This window comes from Lepidochelys olivacea, assembly GCF_965140295.1.
Source record: "Lepidochelys olivacea isolate rLepOli2 genome assembly, chromosome: 2".
In the NCBI taxonomy this organism is placed as follows: Eukaryota; Metazoa; Chordata; order Testudines; family Cheloniidae; genus Lepidochelys; species Lepidochelys olivacea.
The window spans coordinates 139,535,960-139,549,217 of record NC_140412.1 but is presented as its reverse complement, the minus strand read 5'-3'; the positions used below and the strand labels follow the sequence as shown (position 1 = coordinate 139,549,217).

The 13,258-nt window shown below is 40.9% G+C and overlaps 1 protein-coding gene across 2 annotated transcripts in view; it reads right to left on the bottom strand.

The window, feature by feature from the left end:
- Positions 1–13,258, bottom strand: part of LOC311516964 (uncharacterized protein) — a 200,488-nt gene that overhangs the window by 81,281 nt on the left and 105,949 nt on the right. Inside the window, exon 1 of one of the 2 annotated variants that reach the window (XM_084621402.1) lies at positions 9,801–9,889. The exons of the other annotated variant lie outside the window; for it this stretch is intronic. Coding sequence (XP_084477528.1) covers positions 9,801–9,832 — 32 coding nt within the window. The 5' untranslated portion in view covers positions 9,833–9,889. Of the gene's footprint in view, positions 1–9,800; positions 9,890–13,258 lie in introns of those variants that run through there. 2 annotated transcript variants of the gene reach the window in all.

Sequence of the window (13,258 nt, the reverse complement as noted above, 5' to 3'; positions counted from 1 at the left end):
GGAAAAAACAGTCGTGTCCAGGCAACCTTGCACTGAATCCAATCCTGTTTTCAGTGTAAATTATCAGGTAGAAGATTCTCACGGATAGTGTTACAAATCTTACCCTGAAGCTGCTAAGTGACACTTGCTGGGAGAGCTGCACTGACAGTGTAAGGCTAATGAGGTACCAAGTAACTGATGTTTACGAAGCCCTGATGGAACTTGTGCAGTCGAGTAAAGCCAAGGTCGGAATCCTACACAAGGAGCAAAGCATGGCAAACCAGATCACTGACTTCAAATTTCTGGTTTTAGTTGTGGTTTGGCATATCCTGTTCCAAGTAAATGTTGTAAGTAAGGCATTACAAACTCAGTTGCTGGACATCATGATTGCTACTACTTTGATGAAAAGCTGTCTTGATTTCATTGTGGCCCACAGAGACAACGGATTTGAAGATGCCATCACTGCTGCCAAATAAATGGCAGGAAACATATGAGTTGAGCCTGTCTTCAAGGAAACCCTTATTTATGGGAAGAAGAGACAGTTTGGTTTCCACTGAATGCATTTGATGAAGTGAGCTGTAGCTCATGAAAGCTTATGCTAGAAATAAATTTGTTAGTCTCTAAGGTGCCATGAATCCTCCTTTTTTTTTTTGGATTAGAAGGGCAGAGGTGGTGATTGGAATCTTGGAAGAAAAATTCAAGAGGAAGGGTTTTTTTGCTCACTCATTGACACTGCTCAAGTGTCCATCAAAGAAAGGTTTGGACAAATGAAGCACAACAAAAAGACCTGGAGGGTTTTGTATGATCTTAATAAGCTGCTGGCAGACAGGACAATACCCTTTAACAATTGTACGGACCTTCACCAGAAGCTGATACACAGGGAATGTTTGGATGTCAATGATAAAGACCTCTATGCTGAACTGAACAACATCCATCACATTTTGCAACATGGAAAGCACTCTCCGCTCCAAGTTCTCCTTGATGCAGATCTGAAAGACACTTTTCATAATGTGTGGATAGCTTTGAGGATATTGCTCATACTGCTGGTCACAGTCATGAGTGATGAGCACAGCTTTTCGAAGTTCAGACTTATTAAAACATATTTTTGATCGATGATGGCCGATGAGAGACTGACATCACTTGCTATTTTATCACTTGAAAATGTCATTGGCCAGTCTTTGGATCTCTCTGACAGTGTGCTTCAGTTCATGAGGGCAATGGCGAGAAAAGTGACTTTTTGAACTGAAGGACTAGGGTTAACATTCAAAGGCTGTACCTACTGTAACGCTATTTAATACTGGTCCACCCAATGTTGGTGCACACTTCAGTTTCTTGATGTCACTACATTTCAGTTATTCTTAAAATTAAAAAGTTTCTATAAGCTTAAAAGAAACCATTGTTTTTAAATTTGCTTATACATGGCATAAATAAATAAAGATTTACAGATCCTAACGTGCACATTTTTCGTCTTCTTGACAGGGATAAATCATGCATGCAAATCGTGTACCAAAGTCATGAAATGGGCTACAAATGCAAATAATAAGCTATTCAAAAGTTTAACAAATGAAGGAGGGGCACCATTTATTTATAGATTCATAGATATTTAGGTCAGAAGGGACCATCATGATCATCTAGTCTGACCTCCTGCACAACTCAGGCAACAGAATTTCACCCACCACTCCTGCAAAAAACCTCACACCTATATCTGTGCTATTGAAGTCCTCAAATCATAGTTTAAAGACTTCAAGGAGCAGAGAATCCTCCAGCAAGTGACCCGTGACCCATGCTACAGAGGAAGGCGAAAAACCTCCACGGCCTCTTCCAATCTGCTCTGGAGGAAAATTCCTTCCCGACTCCAAATATGGTGATCAGCTAAACCCTGAGCATATGGGCAAGATTCATCAGCCAGATACTACAGAAAATTCTTTCCTGGGTAACTCGGATCCCACCCCATCTAATAGCCCATCACAGGCCATTGGGCCTATTTACCATGAATATTTAATTACCAAAACCATGTTATCCCATCATACCATCTCCTCCATAAACTTATCGAGTTTAATCTTAAAGCCAGATAGATATTTTGCCCCCACTCCTTCCCTTGGAAGGCTATTCCAAAACTTCACTCCTCTGATGGTTAGAAACCTTCGTCTAATTTCTAGTCTAAATTTCCTGGAGGCCAGTTTATATCCATTTGTTCTTGTGTCCACATTGGTACTGAGCTTAAATAATTCCTCTCCCTCTCCAGTATTTATCCCTCTGATATATTTATAGAGAGCAATCATATCTCCCCTCAACCTTCTTTTAGTTAGGCTAAACAAGCCAAGTTCCTTGAGTCTCCTTTCATAAGACAAGTTTTCCATTACTCGGATCATCCTAATAGCCCTTCTCTGTACCTGTTCCAGTTTGAATTCATCCCTCTTAAACATGGGAGACCAGAACTGCACACAGTATTCCAGGTGAGGTCTCACCAGTGCCTTGTATAATGGTACTAAAACCTCCTTATCTCTACTGGAAATACCTCTCCTGATGCATCCCAAGACCACATTGGCTTTTTTCACAGCCATATCACATTGGCGGCTCATAGTCATCCTATGATCAACCAATACTCCAAGGTCCTTTTCCTCCTCTGTTACTTCTAATTGATGCGTCCCTAGCTTATAACTAAAATTCTTGTTATTAATCCCTAAATGCATGACCTTACACTTCTCACTATTAAATTTCATCCTATTACTATTACTCCAGTTTACAAGGTCATCCAGATCCTCCTGTAGGGTATCCCTGTCCTTCTCTAAATTGGCAATACCTCCCGGCTTTGTATCATCCGCAAACTTAATTAGCACACTCCCACTTTTTGTGCCAAGGTCAGTAATAAAAAGATTAAATAAGTTTGGTCCCAAAACAGATCCTTGAGGAACTCCACTGGTAACCCCCCTCCAGCCTGACAGTTCACCTTTCAGTAGGACCCGTTGTAGTCTCCCCTTTAACCAATTCCTTATACACCTTTCAATTTTCCTATTGATCCCCATCTTATCCAATTTAACTAATAATTCCCCATGTGGCACGGTATCAAACGCCTTACTAAAATCTAGGTAAATTAGATCCACTGTGTTTCCTTTGTCTAAAAAATCTGTTACTTTCTCAAAGAAGGAGATCAGGTTGGTTTGGCACGATCTACCTTTTGTAAAATCATGTTGTATTTTGTCCCATTTACCATTGACTTCAATGTCCTTAACTACCTTCTCCTGCAAAATATTTTCCAAGACCTTGCATACTTTCCAAGACCTTGCATAGATGTCAAACTAACAGGCCTATAATTACCCGGATTACTTTTTTTCCCTTTCTTAAAAATAGGAACTATGTTAGCAATTCTCCAATCATACAGTACAACCCCTGAGTTTACAGATTCATTAAAAATTCTTGCTAATGGGCTTGCAATTTCATGTGCCAATTCCTTTAATATTCTTGGATGAAGATTATCTGGGCCCTCCGATTTAGTCCCATTAAGCTGTTTGAGTTTCGCTTCTACCTCAGATATGGTAATGTCTGCCTCCATATCCTCATTCCCATTTGTCATGCTACCATTATCCCTAAGGTCCTCTTTAGTCTTATTAAAGACTAAGGCAAAATATTTGTTTAGATATTGGGCCATGCCTAGATTATCCTTGACCTCCACTCCATCCTCAGTGTTTAGCGGTCCCGCTTCTTCTTTCTTTGTTTTCTTCTTATTTATATGACTATAGAACCTTTTACTATTGGTTTTAATTCCCTTTTCAAGGTCCAACTCTACTTGACTTTTAGCCTGTCTCACTTTATCCCTACATGTTCTGACCTCAATAAGGTAGCTTTCCTTGCTGATCCCTCCCTTCTTCCACTCCCTGTATGCTTTCTGCTTTTTCTTAATCATCTCCCTGAGATGCTTGCTCATCCAGCTTGGTCTACAACTCCTGCCTATGAATTTTTTCCCCTTTCTTGGGATGCAGGCTTCCAATAGCTTCTGCAGCTTTGATTTAAAATAATCCCAGACCTCCTCTACCTTTAGATCCATAAATTCTTCAGTCCAATCCACTTCCCGAACTAATTTCCTTAATTTGTGAAAGTCAGCCCTTTTGAAATCAAAAACCCTAGTTGCAGATTTATTTTTATTAATCCTTCCATTCAGTTTGAACTGAATTAGCTCATGATCACTTGAGTACAAGATTATCCCCTACAACCATTTCTTCTGTGAGGTCCTCACTACTCACCAAAACCAAATCTAAAATGGCATCCCCTCTAGTCAGTTCAGCAACTACTTGATGAAGGAATCCATCAGCTATCGCATCTAGGAAAATCTGAGCCCTATTATTATTACTAGCACTCGTCCTCCAGTCTATATCTGGGAAGTTAGTCTCCCATGATCACACAGTTTCCATTAGTATTTACTTTATTAAAAACATTAAAAATCCATATCCAAATTAGATCCCGGCGGTCTATAGCATACCCCAAACACTATCCCAGGGGTGGCTCTAATAGTTTTCTTCCCCAATTTAATTTTTGCCCAGACGGACTCAGTCATATCCATTTCATCGCTTCTTATTTCTTTACATTCTATCTCATCATTGATATACAATGCTACTCCACCACCTTTACCTTTATTTCTGTCTTTCCTAAAGAGCACATACCCTTTAATACCTGTAGTCCAGTCATGACTACTATTCCACCATGTTTCTGTTATCCCTATAATATCTGGTTTCACTTCCTGCACCAGTAGCTCTAGTTCCTCCATTTTGTTACCTAGGCTCCTCACATTAGTGTACAAACATCTTAATTTTTGCTGTTTGGCCTCACTCACATTCTGTACCCTATTAGGCATGGTCATTTTACTGCCAGTATAACCTATTGGACTTGTATTTACACTGCCCTTCCTCCTACCCATGGCTGTATTCACTCTTACTTCATTTTTCTTTCCTCTCAATGCTAAATTCCGGTGTGGAGATTACCTGGACATCTCCCAACCATCTCCCCCAAATTCCTAGTTTAAAGCTCTCTTAATCAGTTGTGCCAGCCTCCATCCTAGAAGTCTATTTCCTTCCCTACTCAGATGAAGTCCATCCCGAGAGAACTGTCCTCTATCCATGAATGCCTCCCAGTGGCCATACATCCCAAAGCCCTCCTTATAGCACCACTGCCTAAGCCATCTGTTGATAGTCATAATCTTGTCACACCTTTGCTGCCCTTCTCTAGGAACAGGCAGAATCGCACTAAAGATCACCTGAGCCTCAATTTCCTTAAGCGTCTTCCCCAGCCTAGCATAGTCTCCCTTAATACTTTCCAGCGAGAATCTAGCCGTATCATTTGTTCCCACATGAAGGATAGTTAGGGGATTCTTTCCTGCTCCCTTTAGAATCCTTTTCAACCTCAGGTCTACATCCCGTATCTTAGCACCTGGAAGACAGCATACCCTTCTATTCTCTGGATCAGCTCTGGTTACAGTCCTGTCTATTCTTCTCAGTAAAGAGTCCCCGATCACATAGACCTGCCTTTTCCTAGTGACAGTGCTATTCTCCAGTCTATCCCCTGTTCCTTCTGGCTGCAAGTTCTTTCCATTCCTATTCTCCCTTGTAATCCTCTTCAACCCATCCTGTATCCTCCTGGGGCTCATATTTGGTGTAATCTCCATTAACTCTTCCCCTTTTCCTATAGGACTAGCCGCTCTTCTCTTCTTCCTTGCCCTTCCACCTTCAGTGACTACCTGCAGAGCCCCTTCTTCATTTTCCAACTCTGCAAACCTATTCTTGAGCTCTATTTCTCCTTCACTAGCCCGTCTTTTCCTCTGCCTGGTTCTTTTAATCACATGCTTCCACTGACCACTTTCCTCACCCAGTCTCCCCTCAGAATTCCCCAGTCCTGCTTCCATCTGCAAGTCTGAGCTTTTCCCTTCAGATATCTCATGTCTTTCCTACATAATCTGCTCAAACCCCTTCCTAAACTCAACCAGACTTTCCACCTGCATCTCCAAACCTCGGATCTTTTCCTCCATCAGCTCTATCAGACAGCATTTCATACAGACAAAACTCTTACCAGGTGCCCCCTCCAGGATCATGTACATACCGCAGCTTCCACAACCAGTCATCTTCATTGTGTCTTCCGCTACATGGGTCACTCCCACTGCTGCCTCTGTATCTGTCATAGCCTTGCCACCTAAACCCTGTTAATCTGGGAAACACAAACCACACCAAAACACCACCACCCACTTCTCCTCCAACAGAACTCCCACTCAAACTCCCCTGTTTACAGCTCTGTTTGCTGGCTCCTGTGCCGCTGCAGCTGTCTGTATTCTAGGGCCAGCCCTGGTTATATTATCTTGTATGTGCATTATGATGGTTGTGCTATTAGTTAAATCTGTCTCCACATGGACGAGGAGAAGGCACATACTTTAAGCTGCCTTTTCTTTTCATTTCCTTGTTTTTGAGGTTTGGTCGGTGGTGTGTAGACTCAATTAATACAGACTGTTCTTATGATGGTTAGAACTATTTGTCCAGTCTTCAGATTTCAATCCTTGATGGGGAAATGGGAAGAGAGCAAAAATCCTAACAGAAATTCCAGTTGAAATTTTTCATCTTGTTGCTAAGGGTTCTCTTGGCCACTAGATTTTGGAACAAGGCAACAGTATCTATTGTTCAGATATCTGTGGCTACTGTTTCCTCCAGCAGAAGCCCAAAGACACCCGTTGAAGGATTTGTGAGCTGTGGTGGATTACAAACTCAACATGAGTCAACAATGTGATGCTGAAGCAAAAAAAGCAAATGAAGTTTTGGGTTGCATTAACAGGTGCATGGCATGCAAGTCATAGGAAGTGCTAGTACCACTCTACTCAGTGCTGGTTAGGCCTCAGCTGGAATACCGTGTCCAGTTTTGGTCACTGCTATATAGAGAGGATGTAGACAAACTGGAAAGGATCCAGAGGCAAGCAACAAAGATGATCAAAGGAATGGAATGCAAGCCATGTGAGCAAAGGCTGAAGAAACTGGGTATGTTTAGTTTGGAAAAGAGGAGATTAAGGGCGGACATGATATTGGTTTTCAAATACTTGAAAGGCTGACATAAAAAAGATGGAGTAAAATTGTTCTCTCTTGCCATAGAGGGCAGGACAAGAGGCAATGGGTTCAAACTACAACATAGCAGATTTAGATTACACCTCAGGAAAAACGTCCTAACTGAAAGAACAGTAGGACAATAGAACAAAGTGCCTAGGTAATTCATGGAAGCTCTTTCACTGGAAGTTTTCATGAATTCGCTGGGTAGCCGTCTGTCTTGGATGGTTTAGACAAAACAAATCCTGCATTTTGGCAGGGAGTTAGACTAGATGACTCTTGCAGTCCCTTCTAATCCCATGGTTCGATGATTCTATGACTGTAACAGAGACTACAGGATTTTTTTTACTAGAAATGGAGGCATTACCATACATGGGCTATTTTTGACACGAACAAAGTTTATTTTAGAGTAACATGATAAAACAGAAAGTAATCTTTAGGGAGATAGGACAAATATGAATTTTACTTATATAGTATTTTCTCTAGGGAAAATTCAGCATCCGTGGTTAATCCAATAGGTACCTGCCTCTGCATCTCTGGGTGATGAAGCAGAATACCACTCCCTTTGGAGCCCAATAATACTTCTCTTTAAGGATCTAATTCTGCTCTTACACACATTAATTGGAAGCAATTGCATCTGGCTCTGATTCTCCACTAAACTACTCCAATTGGTTTCAGTGGAGTCACACCAGCATAAATCTGAAGAGTAACACAGTGAAGAAAGAAAAGGAGTACTTGTGGCACCTTAGAGACTAACCAATTTATCTGAGCATAAGCTTTCGTGAGCTACAGCTCACTTCATCAGATACATACTTTCCACAGTATGCATCCGATGAAGTGAGCTGTAGCTCACGAAAGCTTATGCTCAGATAAATTGGTTAGTCTCTAAGGTGTCACAAGCACTCCTTTTCTTTTTGCAAATACAGACTAACACGTCTGCTACTCTGAAACAGTGAAGAAGTCACAGGTCTCTTGACTTTAATGGAGTTTCGTCCACAAAGAAACAGTAAGAGATTAGAATCAATCCCTAACTGTCTAAAGAGATCTTGACAAGTAATATAAGGTACTCGTTTTCCACACATGGCTAAGAGCCTTGCCTCTATAGCTATTTAGGGCAAAATTCTGATGCATTACTCATTGGAGCTACTCCAAATTTACAACAGCATACAAGAGATCAGTCTGTCTTTTAGAATCAGTTCCATATCTTCCACATCTCCTACATGGTAATAAAAAAAATTGCTATTAAAGTCACCAGGCAGTACAATGGAGATATTTTATTCAGACACCTACCAAACCAATTAGCAAATTAGAAAGAATACACTGTACACTGGTTTGGAACATATAGCCAAGGACATGAAATTATATCACTATGTTAATCACAGCAGTGCTCACTTTAGAATAAACTTTCAAAGGTCACCTCCTGTTTCACTGCTCTAACTGTGAATATGCACGCAAGTAACATCTATTCCTATGCAGAGCTGCACAGAAGCAAAGTGGAGTGCCCAGCCTACAGTGACAAAGTAAAATTAACTCATATCCTAGCTTGTTGAAAGCATGCAATCTGAGGAAGCTTGACTTCCCTGTCAGCCACAGCAAAGATGAGAGTAAAGACAAGCTGAACACAGGAGCAAAGCAATTGGGAGACAAGATGATGATGATAAATAGGGTTAACCAAAACTTTTCTGTCAAAACTGTTTTTCCAACGAACACCTGTGTTTATAACCAAACTAATTTTTCTGTAGAAACTATCTGCTGTCCATGGAAAATTCTGACTTTAAAAAAAAAAAGTCAAAGAGCTGTATACTCACAAAGCAAAAGTATTTTGTTCTTTGGCCGAAAACTGAAAATTTTGATTTGGAAATGCTACCACAAAGCCCTGTGGAAGTTCTAGTTTCAGTGCCTGATAACCCCCTTTTCCTCTACTGACTAATCTCCCCAGCCAGCCTACATCACCCATGCCTGCAGTGCTTCATAGGATTCAAGAAGAGGTGAGACCACTGTGCAGCATGAGAAAGGTAGTTCAGCCAAGGAGCACAATCCACAGAACTGAACAGAGATATAAAGTACCTAACTACTACTCCCAGGAGGCAATGCTATAGCTAGAGCTGGTGCTTTAGAAAACGTATATATTCCCTCAATAACATACCTAGTTGGGCACCACCAGCATATTGAAAAGCAATGGATTCACCATTAGTCACAGCCCAGCAGTGTTGTGCAGCCACCTCTTGACATCAGATTCACAATTGAAACTGGAATGCCTGACTTTCCATGTTTGCAGTTGGATGTCACACTTCAATTTTATTCTGCCTTTCTTCTACCATCCCAGCTCCACAGCTGCCCATGCTCATTCCCTGCCTACCATGCTTCTTATTCCTTCCTCCCCTCCTATCCCAGTTCTTCTATCCTTTTCTTCTTCCCATCTCTTTCCCCCCACTCTTTTGCTCCTACAGTCCTGGATCTTAAAAATTCTCCTTTACCCATGGAGGATTTTCTGGAGTAATTCTACAGAAGTCAATGCAGCTACTCTGGGGGGAGTAATATTAGAATCTGGCCTAGCATTTCATGATTGGGTGGGTGTAGCAGCAAAGATAGCCAGTGTGGTTGAGAATCTGACATAGTGCTCCTTGTTCATCTGTTACAGAGTGCTGCATCTGATGTTTGGCTGCATCTACTGGTTCTGCTACAAATATATATCCTTGCTACAATACTCAAAAACTCACCTAGAGTATCATATTAGATTCCTCCACCTACCTCTGAACAGGGAACACCTTCAACAAGTTCATTTCCTCAAGGCTGGATTAAAAATTGCTGATGCAGTGCTCCTCAGCTGCGTTTCTTCATTTCAAGGTATGGAAGTGGCCCTTCTGGAGATTTTTCTTAAGAATAAAGAGTCCGACAATGTTCCCCACAATACAGTTAATGCATAAAAGTACCAAAAATCAAACAAAGCAAGTAGATTGTAAGCTCTTTGGGCAGGAACTATCTTGCTGTTGTATGTTTGTACAGTGCCTAGCACAATGGGGTCCTTCATCATGTTTATTATGCTACTGCCTAAAGGCCAGCCAAGAATGCAGCCCCACTGTGCATTCTACAGTACACGGTCCCTGCCCTGATATGCTTACAATGACATGACAGACAGGGTGGTGGAGGGGTTGAACACACAAGCAGAGGGAACCATGTAATGGCAGCACATTGTGTTAGTTCCATAATTTCTGAGCGGTGGGGAGTAGTTCAGAAGGGATAAGCTGAATGGAAAGAAAATGGGGTCATAGGGGGTGGGGCAAAAAATCAGGGGAGAGGAGGGTAAGAGGGGCAGGTGTGGCATGAAGCTCTGGTGAAGAGACTGCGAGGAAGAGGGAGGGGGAAGGTTGGCGAAAACAGCCAATCGGCACAGGGCACAGAAAATCCAGGCAAAACAGTAGAAAGTTCTCCAAATATCCAGAGAACCAACGGTCCCTACTTCAGCAGCTGCTGCTGCTACCAGCTGGAGTCTCTAATTGGCTCCCCCACTGCAGATTTCCCCAAGGCCACATGGTGGTGGGAAGGAGAGGCACTACCAGGGGTCCTAGTGCCACCAGATTGGGGCATTCATGTCCATGATTGGGGCTCTTAGGCACTACCCCAATATAAAAATAACAAAATATTATAATAAAATAATAATAATTAATAAATAATTCACCTAAACATGGTGACCAGTGAATTAATTTCACACAGAAATTCTGAGAATTGAATGCAGAATTCCCCTGAAAAACATGCCAGCTAACCATTGTTGTAACACTGCATTGTCATTCAAGGACAAGCATTTAGGGAGAGTGCTCCTCTAATATTTAGTATCTATATATTAGAAAATCTGTTTGGTCCATCTCTGCAAAGTGACCTGCAAATTAAAACATAAAATAGAGATCAGTGTCCTTTCTTGTTTATATAAATTATAATTAATTATAATTATATTATATAATCAGGTGACAGGACTAATATTCTCTGTACTTAAGATGGTACTATATTTCATGTTTTTTTAGGAAGAATTTTTTTCTGCTTGCCTTCTGCATTACAAATATCCATTATTGACTTACCTGTATTTGTCTCAAGACTTCTTGGAAAACTTAAACTAGTAGAAAGAAAAGGAGGACTTGTGGCACCTTAGAGACTAACCAGTTTATTTGAGCCTAAGCTTTCGTGAGCTACACTTCAAAGTGAGCTGTAGCTCACGAAAGCTTAGGCTCAAATAAACTGGTTAGTCTCTAAGGTGCCACAAGTCCTCCTGTTCTTTTTGCGAATACAGACTAACACGGCTGTTACTCTGAAACCTGTCCTTAAACTAGTAGGTGACTGAAATCTGAGCAAAGAAGAAAGAAAATTATTGTAACTGAGGTTTTTTTAGCCCTATGTCACAGGTTGACTGGCCCCCAAGGTTGAAATAGGTCCAGTGCCCCTGTGACAGAGCAGGTGCTCCCAGCTGAGCCAATTAAAGGGGCTGGGCTGTACCTAGGCTACAAAGGATCAGAGGGAGTTCAGAGCAGGCAGAGGAAGAAGGGGAACTTTAGAGTGAAGCTGTAGGGAGAAAGGATATACTGTAGTGGTCCCTGAAGAAAAGAGATGGGGCCGGGTAAGAAAACCCAGCTGAAAGGTGTTTGTTTTTTTCCCTTCAGAAGAAGGCAGGCCAGGACTTGCATCTCCTCTAGCTGCTCAGGCTGCAGCTCAGAGAGGAGGGCTGTACCCAGCCTAAGGCTGGGTGGAAGAATTGTTTTTGTGGTTGCTTTTTGGAATTTTGCTTTAATAAAAATAAGCAGACCCCAAGAAGGGCTGTGAGTGGATGAATGAAACTCTAACGAAGTTTTGTTTAAGAAGCCTGGAAGAAGGGGAAAATAGGGGAGGGCACTGCAGACACCCCTCTGGCCAAAAGCAGGTGCTGGGGTGGTAGACACAGTGTTACAACCTCCCTGTGTTTCTTTTTTTAAATTAAAAGCATATTTAACTACAACTAAGAAACATTTGGGAGAAACACTCACTTGGTGAAAGGAATAGAGTGCCCATACCTTCAAATGAGTCCTAATAAATTCCATTCTTGTTCTCTACTCCTTCAAGGAGTTCTCCAGCTCAAAAGGTAGAACAAATTTGATATTTCTCAGGTAAAATAAAAATATGAAATTCAAAGCTCGTTCACCTCATGTGTATACACCATACAGCAGCAAAAGTGAACAATCTGTTTTCTTTGACAGGTCACCTTTAAACTGATCATGACAGGCAGACTTTAGCCAAATTTGAACCAAAAGAACCAAAGATGATAGGCCTACACATGTTATCAGACCATCTTCCTGCCATCTGAATCTCTGCAGAAATAGGGTTTTAAAAGTTTCCAGCTTATAGTGCATATAAAATACGAGGAAAAGGGGCAAAATGTCTGTTTTGCATTTTTAATATAACTAATAGATTGTGCAAATGCAGCAGATTAAATATGTCAATCAATCAGCTGTTTGCTTTTCTCACAAGCTTCAGGGAATTGGCATATTTTTTCTTGCCTAGATTGAATTTGAAGACTTGGTTCAACATTATGTATTATATACAACTGAGAAAGGCAAGATCCGGAAGGCAAAAATACGTTGTCAATACGCTATTAACAGAAATTGGAGACATAGGAACTCATTTGTATACTGTACACAAGAGCAAGTTTATCAAATATATTGATTTGGTAAACAAACAATGCTAGACCTCTGTGAGTTAAAGGTGGAATTTGCAAAGTTGTGCTCTGAGAAGACATCTTTGCTTATGGTTAGTTCTGTCTCATCTATTAGCTCACTTATAGTTTGTAAACATTACAGGTAGAGAAATTATTTTTAAAAACACTATTCATGCTTTAACAAGTTTTATATTAAAAGTTACAACATTATATTAAATAATCAGGTGACAAGAATAATATTTGCTGTACTTAAAATGGTATTCCACTCCCTTCAACCCACCCAGCCACTGAAAACTACAGCAGCTGTGGCTTTTCAGATTACCTGTAAAGGAAAATGCTTTTAAAACTCAAAACCTATCATGAACTGTAGAATAGGTATCACCATGTAACAGTCACATGACAGGGGTATTGTAAAGCATAGTAGTTCATGTTTGTGGGGTGCTTTATGAGATCATCAGATACAAATATTTTAAGGGCTATGTATTTTTCTTGCTGAAGAAAATGTACAATAAATTAATGCACAAATATGGGG